This window comes from Dendropsophus ebraccatus, chromosome 1 (genome assembly GCF_027789765.1).
Source record: "Dendropsophus ebraccatus isolate aDenEbr1 chromosome 1, aDenEbr1.pat, whole genome shotgun sequence".
NCBI classification, from domain to species: domain Eukaryota; kingdom Metazoa; phylum Chordata; class Amphibia; order Anura; family Hylidae; genus Dendropsophus; species Dendropsophus ebraccatus.
The window spans coordinates 145,919,459-145,940,541 of NC_091454.1; the positions used below are offsets into that span (position 1 = coordinate 145,919,459).

Here is a 21,083-nt window from a genome sequence, read left to right on the forward strand (position 1 = left end):
TTATTAGTCCAAAGGGGACCTTGGGCCACAATACAGACTCAAAAGCACCCTCATAAGAAACATTCCACTTTTTTTTACTTCACCCCTAGAGAAGGCTCGCACATATACTCACCTGGGCTGATCACTTTATAGCAGTGTGGCGTTATTCTGGTACTCCAACACTATTCAGGTCCCGTTGGGGCCGAAATGACCTCTCCTCTGGCGCTCCCGAATCTACAGAGCCCAGAAGTCTGAAGATTCGAGTTAGAAAAGAGGTCACGTTGAGGTCAGCAGTATCTGAATGATGTCTGAGCACCGGAATAATGACACATCACTGGAAAGTGATCAGCACAGGTGAGTATATGGGCTGGCCTGCTGATCAGCCATTACAGACAGATTGCGGCCCCATTGATTTCTACGGCCCCCATACACACATTTGTAGTTGTTATGGATGCGTGTTGCAGCTGTGATCCGTGCCACAAAAAACACTGTCATGTTATAGTACAGACTATATTTGTGGCATGGATCAACCATTCCAATGCATGGGTCAGTGCAAATGTGGACAGTTACGGATACACATCTGTAATCCTGTCTATAATAGTAGTTGTGTATCCGCAGTTAAGGAGCATTACGGATGTGTGAATGGGGCCTTACGGTCATTGTCCTGGGATGGGCTATCTACTAATGAAATCACAATATACACTAGGTAGCACTTGATGCAACATATTTAACATGGCTGACACTACCACAATATTATTTTATATTAATCCATATAAAATTAGATTTCATGCGTTCACTTCTCTTTTGTACAGGTGTAACCATGTTCATTCCTGTACAGGAGTCTCAGAGTGCCTCAGAAACTATATAGCCCCACTTTTAATAACATGCAGGATGAATGGGTTAAGCATCATATTTTTTCCTTTTGCCACGAGAAGACAAGCGTTCTCTGAAAGCTGGAGCTGATTTATACATTATTTATAAGAATAATTAAACTTGCAGGCTTATTTTCCCACTATGCATGGCACATCCCTTCAACTATTCTTTCTAGACTGGAAAGACATATCTGAAACAACAGAGAGGAGTGAATATACTTCTACACCAGAGGATGGCACAAAGCTGAAAACATCATTTGCAAGCCAGGGAACATGTTTATTGAGATACGGAGAGGACAATTATTTATTGTGAATACATGATTGGAGTCAGGAGTTTGGACAACATTAGAATCACTTAGCTCACCCGGTCTGCCCTTATTGGTGTCACGTATGGCCTTCCGTAAACCACAGATGGTCTTTACACGTTCCCCACACATTGTAGTGCTGCTACTCATTTAGCTACAGACATGTGGGTTTATTTGATTATGGCAACAGTGTCACAACCATCGTTTTTTAATGAGCTGCATCAAAAAGAAAGCAATTTGCATCAAAAAGATGCATGTGAGTCACAGGTATACTAAGTGAAGTGTGGGAGTATATTTGATTAAAACATCGATGCAAAGGTTAAAGTAAGTGGTTTGTGCTGGCATTGCTGCCTTGAGCTGCATAGCCTGGCCACATGACTGACAGTAACTTATGTAATTATTTATTATACAACCCATGCTTCTACAACTGTGTATGGGGGAGGGGCAGTCAGCATCACCTGCAGCAATACAAACTGGCAAATAGCCCATCTCGCCACAACCTAATGGGCCTATAGGATGCTTTCGTTTAGCTCAGCATTGCTGTTCATTCATGTAGAAGCACTTTTTCCATGAAAAATATATGAAGTGTCAATATTTTACACAGACCCTCAAGATTACTGTCACCAGTAGAAATCATTTGAGAAATATATTCCCATTATGCTCACAACACAGATTTTTTTTCCCATCAGAAAATCCAAGGCAATGGGTCAATGGAGCTAATCAGTATGTGGGCTACCCAACACAGAATCTGTAAGTCAAGTAACTTGCCACTTAAGGGGTTTGCTGATTTAAAAATACTTGTCCCCTAGCCACAGATTGCAGACATGTATGAGATTGCGTAAGGTTCGACCTTCATGCCCCTCAAGGATCTCTCTATTGAGTTCTCTGTACTCTGCTCTTTCTGGCAGCTCCATAGAGAATGATTGGAGCGCAGGTCACGATGGAGAAATTCCCGGGGAACAGAGGTCCGGCCCCCCACAATCTGGTGGAAAGTCCCCGAAACCCATGTACTTCAGCAAGACTTTGTAATGTGGCCATTATCTTTCCATGGGTGCCTTCTTGATCAGGTATGTAATGCCCGTATTACACGTAGCGATTATCGTTCAAAGATTCGCTATAATGATCGTTTGCTAGCGATACGTAGCGATTTTGTAGCTAACGATTCTGAGGTTATTACATTCACTGATCGACTGATCGCGAACGACTTTTTACACAAATATGCAAATGATTGGCGAACTACCAACGATAATTTTTCAACATATTGAAAGACAAAAATTAACCATTTTTCATTCGTTGTTTGATTGTTTGGTGTTATTACACGGACAGATAATCGCTCATTTTTGATCGTTAACAGTTTAACTGCCTGACTCCTTTATTATCAGACAGATAACCATCCACCAGAGTTGTCTGGCAATAGCTTACCCTGCGGATGTTCATTGAAAACACATAATCATTCAGCCGAATCAATGTCACATGTATGTGGAGAATAGGAGAGATAGCTGTCAGCCAAACAAACATACAGCCAACAGCAATTGAAAGTGTATGGGCGCCTTTACTTTTTTCCGTAATGTAGATTCCTAATTTGCATTGGAGAAAATCCATGTTGGAGCTAGGGCACAGATTCCCATTAAAAATAAACATATCCTATTTATGTGTTCAGGTCATATTGCTCTTTGAAGCAATATGAAATACAAATATAGTAAAGTACATACATGTATACTATATTACTAGTATAACATCCTATTCAACTTTATAAAGGCAAAATGAGATCTTGCACATATGCCTCCTTTTATATTCCTCTTCAAGATTATTATGTAGAGTTAAGAGAGGTCACATGACACACCCCTGGATCCATTACATCCTACAATGACAGCGTTATGATGGCGCCAATAGAGGTATCTAGGGTTTTGTAAATTTTATATGGAGGCATATGGAAATTTTTCTTTCTGATCCTGTATGAATATGAGATAAATAAAATCCTGACACATCCCATTAGGAGTTGTATAATAGAAATATGTTCCCCTAAAAGCAACTACAACTACGCAATACAGTGCCATACAGACCCACCATATGGCATCACACAGAATCACAAAATGCCTTCAGCTCTGTTGTACGGAACCACAAGGACTCTATTTGCATCCGTACAGGCTATGTGCACATGGCACATTGTGCCTTCAGCCTAGTTCTTACATATGTTTGTGCAACAAGTATGAATTAGGTTTGCAAAGATCAGTCTGCCAAGCTATATAATCTTGCAGTTTGGCCAGACATGAGTGGACTCATACAATTAGATTAGGTCATTTTGTAGAGTCGTGGGCTAGGCAATTTCTATATTTATTGCTATATTTATAGTTAGCCAAAATCCCTGTTTATCGTCTACTTTGGTGATTCCTCAGTGTTGCCAATCCTCTGTGCTCCACTCTGCTCACCAGACAGTGAACAGAACAGAAACACACCTCACATGGTGCGAAATGTCTTTGAAGTGCACAAGGGAAAAGGGCATCCAACAATAAACTAAGAGACAAGGATCATAAACAAAAAGTGACAGAACATTATGTATATGTTTGTCCTTTGCAGAATGTCCATGTCTACAGTATGTCTTTTCAGCTTCCACCTAACCTGAGGCCTGTTTATCTGTTCAGTGCAAGGCAATGGCATGGAGCCAGTTATTAAAATTAAAGAATCAGCAGATTTTTTTAAGGAGCCATGGAACATTTCATTTTAATATAAAGCACCTCCATAAGATTTGTTGCAGGTATGATTTATATACCCGGTTCTACGAACTCTGCAATTTGTCTAACTCTGTGGAAGACAGCATGGAGGAGCCACTAAAGAGCAGGTACTTTTGGGACACTCATATAAAAATGCATAACTTTAACCATTTAAGGCTATCTTCCCACACCGTCAAAATGACAGCTGTTTTTATTGGATGTCCGTCATTTAATGACAAATAATGGCCGTTATCTTATAACAATGGCTGTTGTTCATATAATAACGGCCGGTATTTGCCTTCAAATGATGGCCGTCCAATACAACCTGTGTGAACATAGCCTTAAAGTTATGCCAGTCCTAAATTTCTCAATAAATTAACTATTACATAGTTACTATGGTTAAAAAAGACACATCCATCTAGTCGAACCAAGCAAGGGGATGGATAAAGCAAAGGGGGTGGTGGATGAGTAAATTGTACACACGCTAAACATATGCATTAATATTATTTTGGTCTGAGAACTTGTTAAAGCCCTCCACTGTTTTTGCTGTGACCAGCTCCTGAGGTGTTTTACAGGTTCAGAGTTCTCAGGGTACTACATGGTACTCTTTAAAGAAAACTCCAGAGAAAGAGTAAGGCCACATTCACAAATCCGTAGTCATGGACCCACAGCCATACAGAGGCCTACAGATGTGCACAGCCATCCACAATCAGTCTGCAATGGCACAGAACCCTTAATTCAAGATAGGGAAGCTGTGCCGCAAAGGCAAGCCTTTTTATGGCTTGCCTGTTTTTTGGGGGCAATGCATACAGATGTTTGTATGGTTCCATAGAAATGAATGGGTCCGCATCTGTACACAGATGTGTGAAAGAGGCCTAAGTGTGTCTATAGTAGAGTATATAGAGTAGTTATTTAACTATAGCAAATTATCTATAGGAGGAAGCTTTGTAGGACTCGAACAGCCAACAACCCCTAACATAACACTAACATAACTCCTAAGCAACACATCTATTGTTTTGGAGTTATGCTAAACTCTGACCTTTTATTATTTGAACTCTATAGTCTGTCACTCACACCACAAAAACATCCAAAATCTGACCTTTCTAAAGCGATCACTGTTGCTCTGATCCTTTCTCATATTGGCTACTTCAACTCTATACCAATTGGTCTTCATTGTTCTGAACTCTCCAGTCCATCCCAAATGCAGGAGCCAGGCTCATTTTCCTCTCCAGCTGTTACACTGATGCCTCTCCTGTGCCAGTCACTACACTAGTTACCTATTACCTATCAGCAACACGTATAGCCATTCAAGTGTATTATTATTATTATTATTATTACTATTCTTTCACATAAAACTTCAGCAAAAACGGCAGATGAAAAAAGAGGATATGTTAGATAATATTGTTGATCCACCACCATGTCATGTCAGTGTCACCCATGTGACCACTTGTAACCTCATATAGCCAGGTTAGTGGTCATTATCTTTATGACTGCCTGTCTTTTGAAATTCGGAGAATTTTCTCAATAGTGTCACATGGGCTTCTTACAGGGTCATATTGACCGTAGCCTTTGGTTCTTCCTAGAATTGCAAAACTTATGACAGTCTTAGCCTTAGACTGAAAAGAACATTGTAGGCCTCTGAGTGACTTTTGAGAACTGACGTTGGGCCTGGGTGAAACAGAAATATAAACGTGTACACCAGTATATCCTTTCACAATGCTGCTCATTCTTCCCTGCACTCTTTGCAGATATCACGTGTAATCTTTAATCCAAATAAAAGCTGCTCCAACAGGAAATATGTCCTTTATAATGCATATAAAATATTGCACTGCTTCCAACACTTTCCAGATATACAATTAGGAAGAAAGACACTCGTTTTACCTTTTAATTTCCAGCGTAAACATTCTGCACACTCACAAGTACAATGCAGACAAGTTAGTTTTCATCCACTTACACTTCTTACAATCAAAACAGTGGAGTAAAGACCCCTGTCCGCCGTGCCTCTAAACAATCACTTTTGTATAGTTTACATATAAAGAATCCCAATTAGACATTAATATAAATGTTCTGTGCAATGTTTGCTTTTGCCCCAGCACAAAATGTACACACCTATATATCCTGATATAATCTCCTTTAACAACACTACATATAATTATCATATAAATGTAATTACATATTACATAACACACTGCGCTCACTACTTAAAACATAATAAACCCTTCTCGCGCTACTATAATCAAATGTGAAATCGCAAATTCAGGGTTAATTCTTAATCCTCTAAGGAGAAAAAAAAATAATAATAATGAAAAAAAAAATCTGAACAGCGAGCCACGCAGAAAGAGAGAGAGATAATACCGGAGTACATTAACTCTTCCCATGTTAAATCATTCTCCACGCTTTCCTGCACCATCTGGAATCTGTGGGGTTAGCCATTACGAAAGATGAGAGCTAATACCATGGAGCCTGGGCTAGGTTGCTAGATGTTTCAGCACTTAAGGGGTTACTGTCATTCATTAGGTGGCGGCGATAAGAACTGGAAGTAGTAGTACTGTACCTGACCCCCATGCTGCTTTGTAGTGACTTTACTATAGGGGAAAGTGATGGAGCAGAGGAAAAGACATCAGGAGGAGTGGTACCCAGGTCAAACCAAACCCCCAGTAACATTACTAAAGCTGTCAGTGTAAATCACTGCAATCCAAACTTTTACACACTTTACTCACTAAATGCTGCACAGACTGCAAGCAATGCTAGTGAAGGCAGGGCTGCATGAGGGCTTCAGCACTGAAGAGGTTAATTAACACCCCTCCTTCCCACAAAAAAAAGCTGTCAAAGTTTTCCAAGGCTGCTCTGCTGTCTTTGCTGCTCACTATCCTCCCATCCCTGCTTCTATCTCCCTCCATGAATGTGTAATGCAAAGCCCAGATTGCCTGTGCCACATCTCCCTGCCCCCCTCCAGCAGTCACACACATTAGGACATGGTACCTCTGTTGGTGGTGCTTATAGGGTAGCTGTGTCTTCCTGCAGCTCCTGTGTGATCCCCTCTTCTTGCAGGTTCCTGGGGGTCTCTGGGCTGGGGGGCTGGCTTGCTGATTTCTGATTCCAAAGCCGGATCAGGGCTAGCAGGAGAACAAGGATCCATTATTCCCCCCAGAAGAATGATGTAGTAGGGTCTTGAGGATCAGGATCCCCCCCAATGTTAGATATTGCTGGGAGGAGGCTCATAGACTCCCTCTGTCTCTGTGTCAATGCAACTCTATGGTAAGGAAAGGAAGGAGGGAGAGAGCCAGGCAGAGTGTGATATAAGAGCAGTTACCACATGTGGCCACTGACAGCGCTAGAGGGAAGCAGAGAAGTGCTGGGATTTATTATGGGGAGAACACATGGATACACAGACAGTTTAGATGTCTACGCAGGGAGACGGTACATATCCCAGACACCTAATGCACAGGGGTCTGCTGGGGGCAGGAGGGTGGTCTACACTACAGCATCTACACCCAAACCAGGGATCTGCTGGGGGCAGGAGGGTGGTCTACACTACAGCATCTACACCCAAACCAGGGGTCTGCTGGGGGCAGGAGGGTGGTCTACACTACAGCATCTGACCCCTAAACAGGGGTCTGCTGGGGGCAGGAGGGTGGTCTACACTACAGCATCTGACCCCTAAACAGGGGTCTGCTGGGGGCAGGAGGGCAGAGACCCCACTACAGCATCTACACCCAAACCAGGGGTCTGCTGGGGGCAGGAGGGTGGTCTACACTACAGCATCTACACCCAAACCACGGGTCTGCTGGGGGCAGGAGGGCAGTCTACACTACAGCATCTGACCCCTAAACAAGGGTCTGCTGGGGGCAGGAGGGCAGAGACCCCACTACAGCATCTACACCCAAACGAGGGGTCTGCTGGGGGCAGGAGGGTGGTCTACAGTACAGCATCTACACCCCAAACCAGGGGTCTGCTGGGGGCAGGAGGGTGGTCTACACTACAGCATCTACACCCAAACCAGGGGTCTGCTGGGGGCAGGAGGGTGGTCTACACTACAGCATCTACACCCCAAACCAGGGGTCTGCTGGGGGCAGGAGGGTGGTCTACACTACAGCATATACACCCCAACCAGGGGTCTGCTGGGGGCAGGAGGGTGGTATACACTACAGCATATACACCCCAACCAGGGGTCTGCTGGGGGCAGGAGGGTGGTCTACAGTACAGCATCTACACCCAAACCAGGGGTCTGCTGGGGGCAGGGGGGCTGAGCCCCCACTACAGCATCTACACCCCTAACCGGGGGTCTGCTAGGGGCAGGGGGGTGGTCTACACTACAGCATCTACACCCAAACCAGGGGTCTGCTGGGGGCAGGAGGGTGGTCTACACTACAGCATATACACCCAAACCAGTGGTCTGCTGGGGGCAGGAGGGTGGTCTACACTACAGCATCTACACCCAAACCGGGGGTCTGCTGGGGGCAGGAGGGTGGTCTACACTACAGCATCTACACCCAAACCAGGGGTCTGCTGGGGGCAGGATGGTGGTCTGCACTACAGCATCTACACCCAAACCAGGGGTCTGCTGGGGGCAGGAGGGTGGTCTACACTACAGCATCTACACCCAAACCAGGGGTCTGCTGGGGGCAGGAGGGTGGTCTACACTACAGCATCTACACCCAAACCAAGGGTCTGCTGGGGGCAGGAGGGTGGTCTACACTACAGCATCTACACCCCAAACCAGGGGTCTGCTGGGGGCAGGAGGGTAGACTATACTACAGCATCTACACCCAAACCAGGGGTCTGCTGGGGGCAGGAGGGTGGTCTACACTACAGCATATACACCCCAACCAGGGGTCTGCTGGGGCAGGAGGGTAGACTATACTACAGCATCTACACCCAAACCAGGGGTCTGCTGGGGGCAGGAGGGTGGTCTACACTACAGCATCTACACCCAAACCAGGGGTCTGCTGGGGGCAGGAGGGCTGAGCCCCCACTACAGCATCTACACCCCAAACCTGGGGTCTGCTGGGGGCAGGAGGGTGGTCTACACTACAGCATCTACACCCAAACCAGGGGTCTGCTGGGGGCAGGAGGGTGGTCTACACTACAGCATCTACACCCAAACCAGGGGTCTGCTGGGGGCAGGAGGGTGGTCTACACTACAGCATCTACACCCAAACCAGGGGTCTGCTGGGGGCAGGAGGGTGGTCTACACTACAGCATCTACACCCAAACCAGGGGTCTGCTGGGGGCAGGAGGGTGGTCTACACTACAGCATCTACACCCAAACCAGGGGTCTGCTGGGGGCAGGAGGGTGGTCTACACTACAGCATCTACACCCAAACCAGGGGTCTGCTGGGGGCAGGAGGGTGGTCTACACTACAGCATCTACACCCAAACCAGAGGTCTGCAGGGGCAGGAGGGAAGACTATACTACAGCATATACACCCAAACCAGGGCTCTGCTGGGGGCAGGAGGGCAGAGTATACTACAGCATATACACCCAAACCAGGGGTCTGCTGGGGGCAGGAGGGTGGTCTACACTACAGCATATACACCCCAACCAGGGGTCTGCTGGGGCAGGAGGGCAGACTATACTACAGCATATACACCCAAACCAGGGGTCTGCTGGGGGCAGGAGGGTGGTCTACAGTACAGCATCTACACCCCAAACCAGGGGTCTGCTGGGGGCAGGAGGGTGGTCTACACCACAGCATCTACACCCAAACCAGGGGTCTGCTGGGGGCAGGAGGGCTGAGCCCCCACTACAGCATCTACACCCCAAACCGGGGGTCTGCTGGGGGCAGGAGGGCAGAGACCCCACTACAGCATCTACACCCAAACCAGGGGTCTGCTGAGGGCAGGAGGGCAGACTACACTACAGCATCTACACCCCAAACCAGGGGTCTGCTGGGGGCAGGAGGGCAGAGATTATACTACAGAATCTACACCCAAACCACGGGTCTGCTGGGGGCAGGAGGGCAGACTATACTACAGCATCTACACCCAAACCAGGGGTCTGCTGGGGGCAGGAGGGCAGACTATACTACAGCATATACACCCAAACCAAGGGTCTCCTGGGGGCAGGAGGGAGGTCTACACTACAGCATCTACACCCAAACCAGGGGTCTGCTGGGGGCAGGAGGGCACAGCCCCCACTACAGCATCTACACCCCAAACCAGGGGTCTGCTGGGGCAGGAGGGCAGACTATACTACAGCATATACACCCAAACCAGGGGTCTGCTGGGGGCAGGAGGGCAGAGACTATACTACAGCATCCACACCCCAAACCAGGGGTCTGCTGGGGGCAGGAGGGCACAGTCCCACTACAGCATCTACACCCCAAACCAGGGGTCTGCTGGGGCAGGAGGGCAGACTATACTACAGCATATACACCCAAACCAGGGGTCTGCTGGGGGCAGGAGGGCAGAGACTATACTACAGCCTCTACACCCAAACCAGGGGTCTGCTGGGGGCAGGAGGGCAGACTACACTACAGCATCTACACCCAAACCAGGGGTCTGCTGGGGGCAGGAGGGCAGAGACTATACTACAGCATCTACACCCAAACCACGGGTCTGCTGGGGGCAGGAGGGTGGTCTACACTACAGCATCTACACCCCAAACCAGGGGTCTGCTGGGGGCCGAAGGGCAGAGACCACACTACAGCATCTACACCCCAACCAGGGGTCTGCTGGGGGCAGGAGGGCAGACTCTACTACAGCATCTACACTCAAACCAGGGGTCTGCTGGGGGCAGGAGGGCAGACTCTACTACAGCATCTACACTCAAACCAGGGGTCTGCTGGGGGCAGGAGGGCAGACTCTACTACAGCATCTACACTCAAACCAGGGGTCTGCTGGGGGCAGGAGGGAGGTCTACACTACAGCATCTACACCCAAACCAGGGGTCTGCTGGGGGCAGGAGGGCAGAGACTATACTACAGCATATACACCCAAACCAGGGGTCTGCTGGGGGCAGGGGGGCAGACTATACTACAGCATATACACCCAAACCAGGGGTGTGCTGGGGGCAGGAGGGTGGTCTACACTACAGCATCTACACCCAAACTAGGGGTCTGCTGGGGCAGGAGGGCAGAGCCCCCACTACAGCTTACACACCCCAAACCAGGGGTCTGCTGGGGGCAGGAGGGTAGAGACCACACTACAGAATCTACACTCAAACCAGGGGTCTGCTAGGGGCAGGAGGGTAGAGACCACACTACAGAATCTACACCCCAAACCAGGGGTCTGCTGGGGGCAGGAGGGCAGGCTATGCTACAGCATCTACACCCCAAACCAGGGGTCTGCTGGGGGCAGAAGGGCTGAGACCCCACTATAGCATCTACACCCCAAACCAGGGGTCTGCTGGGGGCAGGAGGGCAGAGACTATACTACAGCATCTACAACCAAACCAGGGGTCTGCTGGGGGCAGGAGGGCAGAGACCACACTACAGCATCTACACCCAAACCAGGGGTCTGCTGGGGGCAGGAGGGCAGACTATACTACAGCATCTACACCCAAACCAGGGGTCTGCTTGGGGCAGGAGGGCAGACTATACTATAGCATCTACACCCAAACCAGGGGTCTGCTGGGGGCAGGAGGGCAGACTATACTACAGCATCTACACCCCAAACCAGGGGTCTGCTGGGGGCAGAAGGGCAGACTATACTACAGCATATACACCCCAAACCAGGGGTCTGCTGGGGGCAGAAGGGCAGACTATACTACAGCATATACACCCCAAACCAGGGGTCTGCTGGGGGCAGAAGGGCAGACTATACTACAGCATGTACACCCCAAACCAGGGGTCTGCTGGGGGCAGGAGGGCAGACTACAATACAGCATCTACACCCCAAACCAGGGGTCTGCTGGGGGTAGGAGGGCAGACTACACTACAGCATATACACCAAATCAGGGGTCTAATGGGGGCAAGAGGGCAGATCCCCCCAGTACAGCATCTACACCCCAAACCAGGGGTCTGCTGGGGGCAGGAGGGCAAAGACCACACTACAGCATCTACACCCAAACCAGGGGTCTGCCGCGGGCAGGAGGGCAGACTATACTACAGCATCTACACCCCAAACCAGGGGTCTGCTAGGGGCAGGAGGGTGGTCTACACTACAGCATCTACACCCCAAACCAGGGGTGTGCTGGGGGCAGGAGGGCAGAGACCCCACTACAGCATCTACACCCCAAACCAGGGGTCTGCTGGGGGCAGGAGGGCAGAGACCACTCTACAGAATCTACACCCCAAACCAGGGGTCTGCTGGGGGAAGGAGGGCAGACTATACTACAGCATATGCACCCAAATCAGGGGTCTGCTGGGGGCAGGAGGGCAGACTACACTAAAGCATATACACCCAAACCAGGGGTCTGCCGCGGGCAGGAGGGCAGACTATACTACAGCATCTACACCCCAAACCAGGGGTCTGCTAGGGGCAGGAGGGTGGTCTACACTACAGCATCTACACCCCAAACCAGGGGTCTGCTGGGGGCAGGAGGGCAGAGACCCCACTACAGCATCTACACCCCAAACCAGGGGTCTGCTGGGGGCAGGAGGGCAGAGACCACTCTACAGAATCTACACCCCAAACCAGGGGTCTGCTGGGGGAAGGAGGGCAGACTATACTACAGCATATGCACCCAAATCAGGGGTCTGCTGGGGGCAGGAGGGCAGACTACACTAAAGCATATACACCCAAATAAGGGGTCTGCTGGGGGCAGGAGGGCAGAGCCCCCCCACTACAGCATATACACCCCAAACCAGGGGTCTGCCGGGGGCAGGAGGGCAGACTATACTACAGCATATACACCCCAAACCAAGGGTCTGCTGGGGCAGGAGGGTGGTCTACACTACAGCATCTACACCCCAAACCAGGGGTCTGCTGGGGGCAGGAGGGCAAAGCCCCCACTACAGCATCTACACCCCAAACCAGGGGTCTGCTGGGGGCAGGATGGCACAGCCCCCACTACAGCATCTACACCCCAAACCAGGGGTCTTCTGGGGGCAGGAGGGCAGACTATACTACAGCATCTACACCCCAAACCAGGGGTCTGCTGGGGGCAGGAGGGTGGTCTACACTACAGCATCTACACCCAAACCAGGGGTCTGCTGGGGGCAGGAGGGCAGAGCCCCCACTACAGCATCTATACCCCAAACCAGGGGTCTGCTGGGGGCAGGAGGGTGGTCTACACTACAGGATCTACACCCAAACCAGGGGTCTGCTGGGGGCAGGAGGGTGGTCTACACTACAGCATCTACACACAAACCAGGGGTCTGCTGGGGGCTGGAGGGCAGACTGTACTACAGCATCTACACCCAAACCAGGGGTCTGTTGGGGGCAGGAGGGCAGAGCCCCCACTACAGCATCTATACCCCAAACCAGGGGTCTGCTGGGGGCAGGAGGGCAGACTAACTACAGCATCTACACCCCAAACCAGGGGTCTGCTGGGGGCAGAAGGGCAGAGCCCCCACTACAGCATCTACACCCCAAACCAGGGGTCTGCTGGGGGCAGGAGGGCAGAGCCCCCACTACAGCATCCACACCCCAAACCAGGGGTCTGCTGGGGGCAGGAGGGCACAGCCCCCACTACAGCATCTACACCCCAAACCAGGGGTCTTCTGGGGGCAGGAGGGCAGACTATACTACAGCATCTTTCCCCCCCCAAACCAGGGGTCTGCTGGGGGCAGGAGGCTGGACTACACTACAGCATCTACACCCAAACCAGGGGTCTGTTGGGGGCAGGAGGGCTGACTGTACTACAGCATATACACCCCAAACCAGGGGTCTGCTGGGGGCAGGAGGGCAGAGACCCCACTACAGCATATACACCCCAAACCAGGGGTCTGCTGGGGGCAGGAAGGCAGACTACACTACAGCATATACACCTAAACAAGGGTCTGCTGGGGGCAGGAAGGCAGAGCCCCCTCACTACAGCATATACACCCCAAACCAGGGGTCTGCTGGGGGCATGAGGTCAGACTATACTACAGCATCTACACCCCAAACCAGGGGTCTGCTGGGGGCAGGAGGGCAGACTATACTACAGCATCTACACCCAAACCAGGGGTCTGCTGGGGGCAGAAGGGCAGACTATACTACAGCATATACACCCCAAACCAGGGGTCTGCTGGGGGCAGGAGGGCAGAGACTATACTACAGCATATACACCCCAAACCAGGGGTCTGCTGGGGGCAGGAGGGCAGACTATACTACAGCATCTACACCCCAAACCAGGGGTCTGCTGGGGGCAGAAGGGCAGACTATACTACAGCATATACACCCCAAACCAGGGGTCTGCTGGGGGCAGGAGGGCAGAGACTATACTACAGCATATACACCCCAAACCAGGGGTCTGCTGGGGGCAGGAGGGCAGACTACAATACAGCATATACCCCCCTAAACCAGGGGTCTGCTGGGGGAAGCAGGGCAGAGACTATACTACAGCATATACACCCCAAACCAGGGGTCTGCTGGGGGCAGGAGGGCAGACCACAATACAGCATCTACACCCAAACCAGGGGTCTTCTGGGGGCAGGAGGGCAGAGACTATACTACTGCATCTACACCTAAACCAGGGGTCTGCTGGGGGCAGGAGGGTAGAGCCCCCACTTCAGCATCTACACCCCAACCAGGGGTCTGCTGGGGGGCAGGAGGGCAGACTATACTACAGCATCTACACCCAAACCAGGGGTCTGCTGGGGGCAGGAGGGCAGAGACTATACTACAGCCTCTACACCCAAACCAGGGGTCTGCTGGGGGCAGGAGGGTAGTCTACACTACAGCATCTACACCCAAATCAGGGGTCTGCTGGGGGCAGGAGGGCAGAGACTATACTACAGAATCTACACCCAAACCAAGGGTCTGCTGGGGGCAGGAGGGCAGAGACTATACTACAGAATCTACACCCAAACCAGGGGTCTGCTGGGGGCAGGAGGTCAGACTATACTACAGCATCTACACCCCAAACCAGGGGTCTGCTGGGAGCAGAAGGGGAGAGACCCCACTACAGCATCTACACCCAAACCAGGGGTCTGCTGGGGGCAGGAATGCAGACTATACTACAGCATTTACACCCAAACCAGGGGTCTGCTGGGGGTAGGAGGGCTGAGACCCCACTACAGTATCTACACCACAAACCAGGGGTCTGCTGGGGGCAGGAGGGCAGACTACACTACAGCATCTACACCCTAAACCAGGGGTCTGCTGGGGGCAGGAGGGCAGGGACTATACTACAGCATCTACACCCAAACCAGGGGTCTGCTGGGGGCAGGAGGGCAGACTTCCCTACAGCATCTAAACTCTAAACCAGGGGTCTGCTGGGGGCAGGCGGGCAGAGACCCCACTACAGCATCTACACCCAAACCAAAGAAAGTTCCAGAGTTTTATCCCCTGTCACAATGAGAAGAATTCCATTTCCTTGCTGTTTGTACAAAAATTATCATAGGAAATGGCTTTTACTGGGAATGAGAAAGCTGCCTAGCTGTGCAGTAATGTATAATGAGAGAGATGAGCCAGTCAGGAGCCTGGGAAAGATGTGTGCGGAACAATGTGGTAATGGCTGCTACAGCAACTCAGTTTCCCAGGAACAGATATAGCCAAGTGAGACACAACTCAGGCTTATATGTATACAGGCTGGCTCCTTATGTTGATTATATACATAGATATGAGGTGGCTAGACAGACAAATAAATAGATGATAGACAGATAGATTCCTATAAGGTAGCTAACAGATAGACAGATGGATGGATATATATATAGAGAGAGAGAGATGTATACATATATATATATATATATATATATATATATATGCAGTGGTGCCTTGGATTACGAGCATAATTCGTTCTGGGACTTTGCTTGTAATCCAAATCCACTCTTAAACCAAAGCAAATTTTCCCATAAGAAATCACTGATATGCAAACAATTGGTTCCACTCCCCAAAAATAATGATTTTATATTTTGAATAACATGTAAGACAAATGAAACAGACATTTATAAACAGCTGAATATGTGATATTATAGGTTACTGTGCAGTATAGCAATCAGCATGTGGAGTAAAATGTATAATAAGTACATAAACCTGATAACACAGCAGCAGTTTGTAGATACAGGGTGGAACTGCAGATCCCTATAATGCAGTAGCGTAGTACAACATGCTAGAATAGAGATGCAGGGCTGCTGTCAGAGGTCTGTGTGGTCACATGACAGAAATGGAGAATGGGTGTGTGCTCAGCATGGACTAATCAGGACTGACAGAGACTGCAGGGAGCATGAAGGAATGAGCAGTACAAATGTGGGCACATACATGCAGCACTCTATGTCCAGGGAGAGAGGGCTACAGCTATGGAGAGATTACCTCCACAGTACTGTCCCCTGATTTAAGTCCCAGCCTGAAGTGGATCTGCTATGATTTGGAAGGTGAGGGAGACTTCCTGGGTTAGAGTACAGGGCTGTAGACCCCGCTATGCAGACCATGTCCCTCCCCAACTCGCGCTCCCACCTAGTACAGGGAGCTCTTAAACCAAAACAATGCTCTTAAACCAAGTCACAATTTTGAAAAACTGTGAGCTCTTAAACCAAAACGCTCTTAAACCAAGGTACCACTGTATATATATATATATATATATATATATATATATATATATAAATAAATATATATGAGTTCCTGTCAGTCCTCCACATGTGTCCAAATGTCTTGATTATTTGACACAGATTTCACAAGTAGTTACATTGGGTGCTCAGAAAGGTTTTAATTTTAATTTTTGCATTTTTGTTTTTTTCTCCTTGTGCTTAAAAGGCCATAGCACTTGCATTTTTTCACCTAGAAACCCACATGAGCCCTTTTTTTTGCGCCAGTAATTGTACTTTGTAATGACAGGCTGAATTTTTTCATAAAGTATACTGAACAAGCAGGAAGAAATTCAATGTGTGGTGAAATTGTAGAAAAAAACACATTTTTTATTTAAAGGGTATTTTTTTTACGCCGTTCGCCCTAGGGTAGAACATGTTACATATCTCCCTCAAGTTGTTACGATTACAACGATATGTAACATGTATAACTTTTATATTATCTGATGGCCTGTAAAAAATTCAAACCATTGTTTACAAATATATGTTCCTTAACCCCTTAAGGACAGAGCCAATTTCGATTTTTGCGTTTTCGTTTTTCCTCCTTGTGCTTAAAAGGCCATAGCACTTGCATTTTTCCACCTAGAAACCCGCATGAGCCCTTATTTTTTGCGTCACTAATTGTACTTTGCAATGACAGGCTGAATTTTTGCATAAAGTACACTGAGAAACCAGAAAAAAATTCAAAGTGTGGTGAAATTGAAAAAAAAAAAAACATTTTGTTTATTTGGGGGAAATGTTTTTTTACGCCATTCGCCCTGGGGTAAAACTGACTTGTTATGCATGTTCCTCAAGTCGTTACGATTACAACGATATATAACATGTATAACTTTTATTGTATCTGATGGCCTGTAAAAAATTCAAACCATTTTTAACAAATATACGTCACTTAAAATCGCTCCATTCCCAGGCTTATAGCGCTTTTATCCTTTGGTCTATTGGACTGTGTCAGGTGTCATTTTTTTGCGCCATGATGTATTCTTTCTATTGGTACCTTGATTGCGCATATACGACTTTTTGATTGCTTTTTATTACAATTTTTCTGGATTTGATGCGACCAAAAATGCGCAGCTTTGCACTTTGGGATTTTTTTGCGCTGACGCCGTTTACCATGCGAGACCAGGAATGTGATTAATTAATAGTTCAGGCGATTATGCACGCGGCGATAGCAAACATGTTTGTTTATTTATTTATTTATTTACTTTTATTAATAACCTGGGAAAAGGGGGGTGATTCAGACTTTTATTAGGGGAGGGGGCTTTTTACTATTACCAACACTTTTTTTTTTACTTTTACACTTATACTAGAAGCCCCCCTGGGGGACTTCTAGTATAAGTGCTCTGATCTCTCATAGAGATCTCTGCAGCATAGATATGCTGCAGAGATCCATGAGATAGGCACTCGTTTACTGCTGCAGCAGCCGGAAGTAAACGAGTGCCGAGCCGGGGACGGAGCCATCTTGGAGCGGTCCACGGCCGGCTTCAGTTACGGAGATCGCTCCTCCCGGATAACATCCCGGAGGAGCGATCTCCCCACTAGACACCAGGGATGACAGCTGCATCTGATTACTGTATTAGCGGGCACGGCGATCAGACCGTGCCCGCTTATACCTGCGGTCCCGGGCTACAAGCGGCACCCGGGACCGCCGCGGTTCAGAGCAGGGTCGCCGTGCGGCCCCACTCTGAACGTCCCTAACGGCATCAGGGCGTACGTATACGCCCTATGTCGTTAAGGGGTGCCATGATGTGTACTTTCTATTGGTACCTTGATTGCGCATATGCGACTTTTTGATCGCTTTTTTTTGTTGCGACCAAAAATGCGCAATTTTGCGTTTGCGCAGTTTACCATGCGAAATCAGGAATGTAATTAAATAATAATTTGGGCGATTACACACGCAGCGATATCGAACAAGTTTGTTCATTTATTTATTTTTATTCATAACATGGGAAAAGGGGGGTGATTCACACTTTTATTAGGGGAGGTTTTTTTTTTTATTAATAATTACACTTTTTTTTTTTTTTTACACATATACTAGAAGCCCCCCTGGGGGACTTCTAGTATAAGCACTCTGATCTCTCATTGAGATCTATGCTGTATAGATATACAGCATAGGTCAATGAGATAGGCACTCGATTGCTTCCGGCTGCTGCAGCCGGAAGCAACCGAGTGCTAAGCCAAGATCAGCGCCATTATGCCGCAGACCCCGGCCCGAGCCAGATGTGTGGATCGCTCTCCCGGAGGAGCGATACACCCCACTAGACACCAGGGAACAGCTGCATCAGGTAGCTGCATCCGATTACCTTATTAGTGGGCACGGAGATCGGGCCGTGCCTGCTTATAGCCGCGGTCCTGGGCTACATGCAGCACCCGGGACCGTGGCGGTTCAGAGCGCAGCTGCCGCGCGGCCCCGCTCTGAACACCCGTAAGCGGCCCTGGACGTATTACGTCCAGGGTCGCCTAGGGGTTAATGTACACAAAAACATGGTCAACCATGTTTTTGTGTAAGCTAAAAAAAAAAAAAAAAAAAGATCCATTTTGATTCGTTTCTTTTTTATAATGGAAGTCAATGGAGAAATGGATCCAAATAAATTAACACAAATGCATCCGTTTTTGCATCTGTTTTATTGCTATTAAACTGTTATGTAAAATGCACTGCAAAAATGCAGTGTGAACCACGCTTTATTCTGTTACTATCCCTTAGCACAACCTGTTCTCTTTAGGCATTCAAAAGCCTGAACAGTTTGGCTCCAAATTTAGAAAGGAAAAGTTTTCATAAGAATCCTGCCTTGCTGGATACACACAGCACTCGCTCGCTGTTGTCCTCTCTTATAAAGGGGCAATGATATTTTTGACTATACCCTGAAAGAAGCAGAGGAGCTTTCCTGTTGCACTATTAGGCCATGTTCACATGGCGTAAGAGACTGGCCGTTCTGAAAAGATCATCCTGGCCGGCACTGCAGTACCACTGGATGATCTTTCGGTCCGCATCTGTGTGCGCCCGCATCAGAACTCTCCACAGCACACAATGAAGCAAGCGGACGGAGCCGCTCGCTTCATTGTGTTAACTGACAGAGCTTTCTGCGGCTGCTATTAACTGAATAGCGGCCGCAAAAAACTGACATGTCAGTTCTTTACAGCGCCAGAGCGTATACTTTGTGTATATGCTCTAGCCGGGATCTCATAGAAGGCTAAGAAACCCAGCTGTTCATAAAAAGTATGGCCGTTGTTGTTGAGTGCAACAGCCATACCAATGGCGTAGCTACCATGAAGGCAGGGAAGGCAGTTGCTATGGGGCCCCGCACTGCAGGGGGCCCGGGGGCCCGCCTGGCCCGTCTCCCCTGTCTTCAAGGTAGCTACGCTACTGATAGCAAAGCACCCTGCCAGAGACGCAGAAGGAAGCGTCTGCGATCCCCTCTGTAACACCTCCGCACCTCCCCCTGACACAAGCTCAGAGCGTCCTGCACCAGTGTCCCCCTCTCCACAAGTGGAACAGTCCCGGGACGTTCCGCTAAGCCCCGCCCCCATCGTGGCAAGCCCCGCCCCCAGCGCCCACCGCGGGTGGGATATTCGCTCATGACAGAGTGCACAGGGCCTGGGGAGGAGACACAGCAGGAAGATGTTAACTATCACTGCCAGCTGGAAGTAACCAGCTTCCCTGGCATCCTGTATAATGGGGGTCACCAGCTTCCCTGGCATCCTGTATAATGGGGGTCACCAGCTTCCCTGGCATCCTGTATAATGGGGGTCACTCAGGCTTAGCTTCCCTGGCATCCTGTATAATGGGGGTCACTCAGGCTCAGCTTCCCTGGCATCCTGTATAATGGGGTCACTCAGGGCCGGGACAAGGAGTTTTGGTGCCCTAGGCAGAGAAGGCAAATGGCGCCCCCCCCCCCCCCATTAGAATTGGTGCTCCCCGCACAGTATAATACCCTGAATGTACCCCCACACTGTATTAAAAGCCCCAATACATACAGTAGTTACCTTATAACACTATTTCCACCATACAGTGATTACATATTACATAAAAACTGCACTAAACAACACAGAAAGATATCACCAATGATACCATTACATAATACCACCACACCATGACCCCTAACACTACAACCCTATAACAGAGTGCAGTTACATCCAGTCACTCACCGGGGGCATCTTCTCTGGTCTGTCACATTTTCTTTTTCCCTCCATCCAGCGTGGGCCACCTAGAAGTCTTCTCCTGGCTGTGAATCCTCTTTCCAGAATCTGTCAGAGAAACATTTTAGGCTCCAACACATACAGTAGTTAGCCCCCTCTGTACTCCTATATAGTAGTTACACTCCTCTGTGCGCCCATAGTTTTAAGGTGTCCCTGTGCCCCAGTATTGTAGTAAAGCCCCTCTGTGCAGCCCCAATATAGTATAGACTGCTGTGTGCTGCCCCCAGAAATATATAGACCCCCTGAGTGCTCCCCCATAAGTATATAGACCCCCTGTGTGCTCCCCAGAAGTATATAGAACCCCTGTGTGCTCTCCCAGAAGTATATTGAACCCCTGTGTGCTCTCCCAGAAGTATATAGACCCCGTGTGCTCCCCCAGTTATATATATAGACCCCCTGTGTGCTCCT

At 48.9% G+C, this 21,083-nt stretch overlaps 1 protein-coding gene across 1 annotated transcript in view; it reads right to left on the bottom strand.

Annotated features, from left to right (window-relative positions):
• The window catches only part of RORA (RAR related orphan receptor A), a 295,203-nt gene extending 288,100 nt beyond the window's left edge, over window positions 1-7,103 (bottom strand). Inside the window, exon 1 of the mRNA XM_069981422.1 lies at window positions 6,850-7,103. Within this exon, the coding sequence (XP_069837523.1) occupies window positions 6,850-7,006 (157 nt within the window). The 5' untranslated portion in view covers window positions 7,007-7,103. The remainder of the gene's footprint in view (window positions 1-6,849) is intronic.
• Between the last annotated feature and the right edge of the window lie 13,980 nt (window positions 7,104-21,083).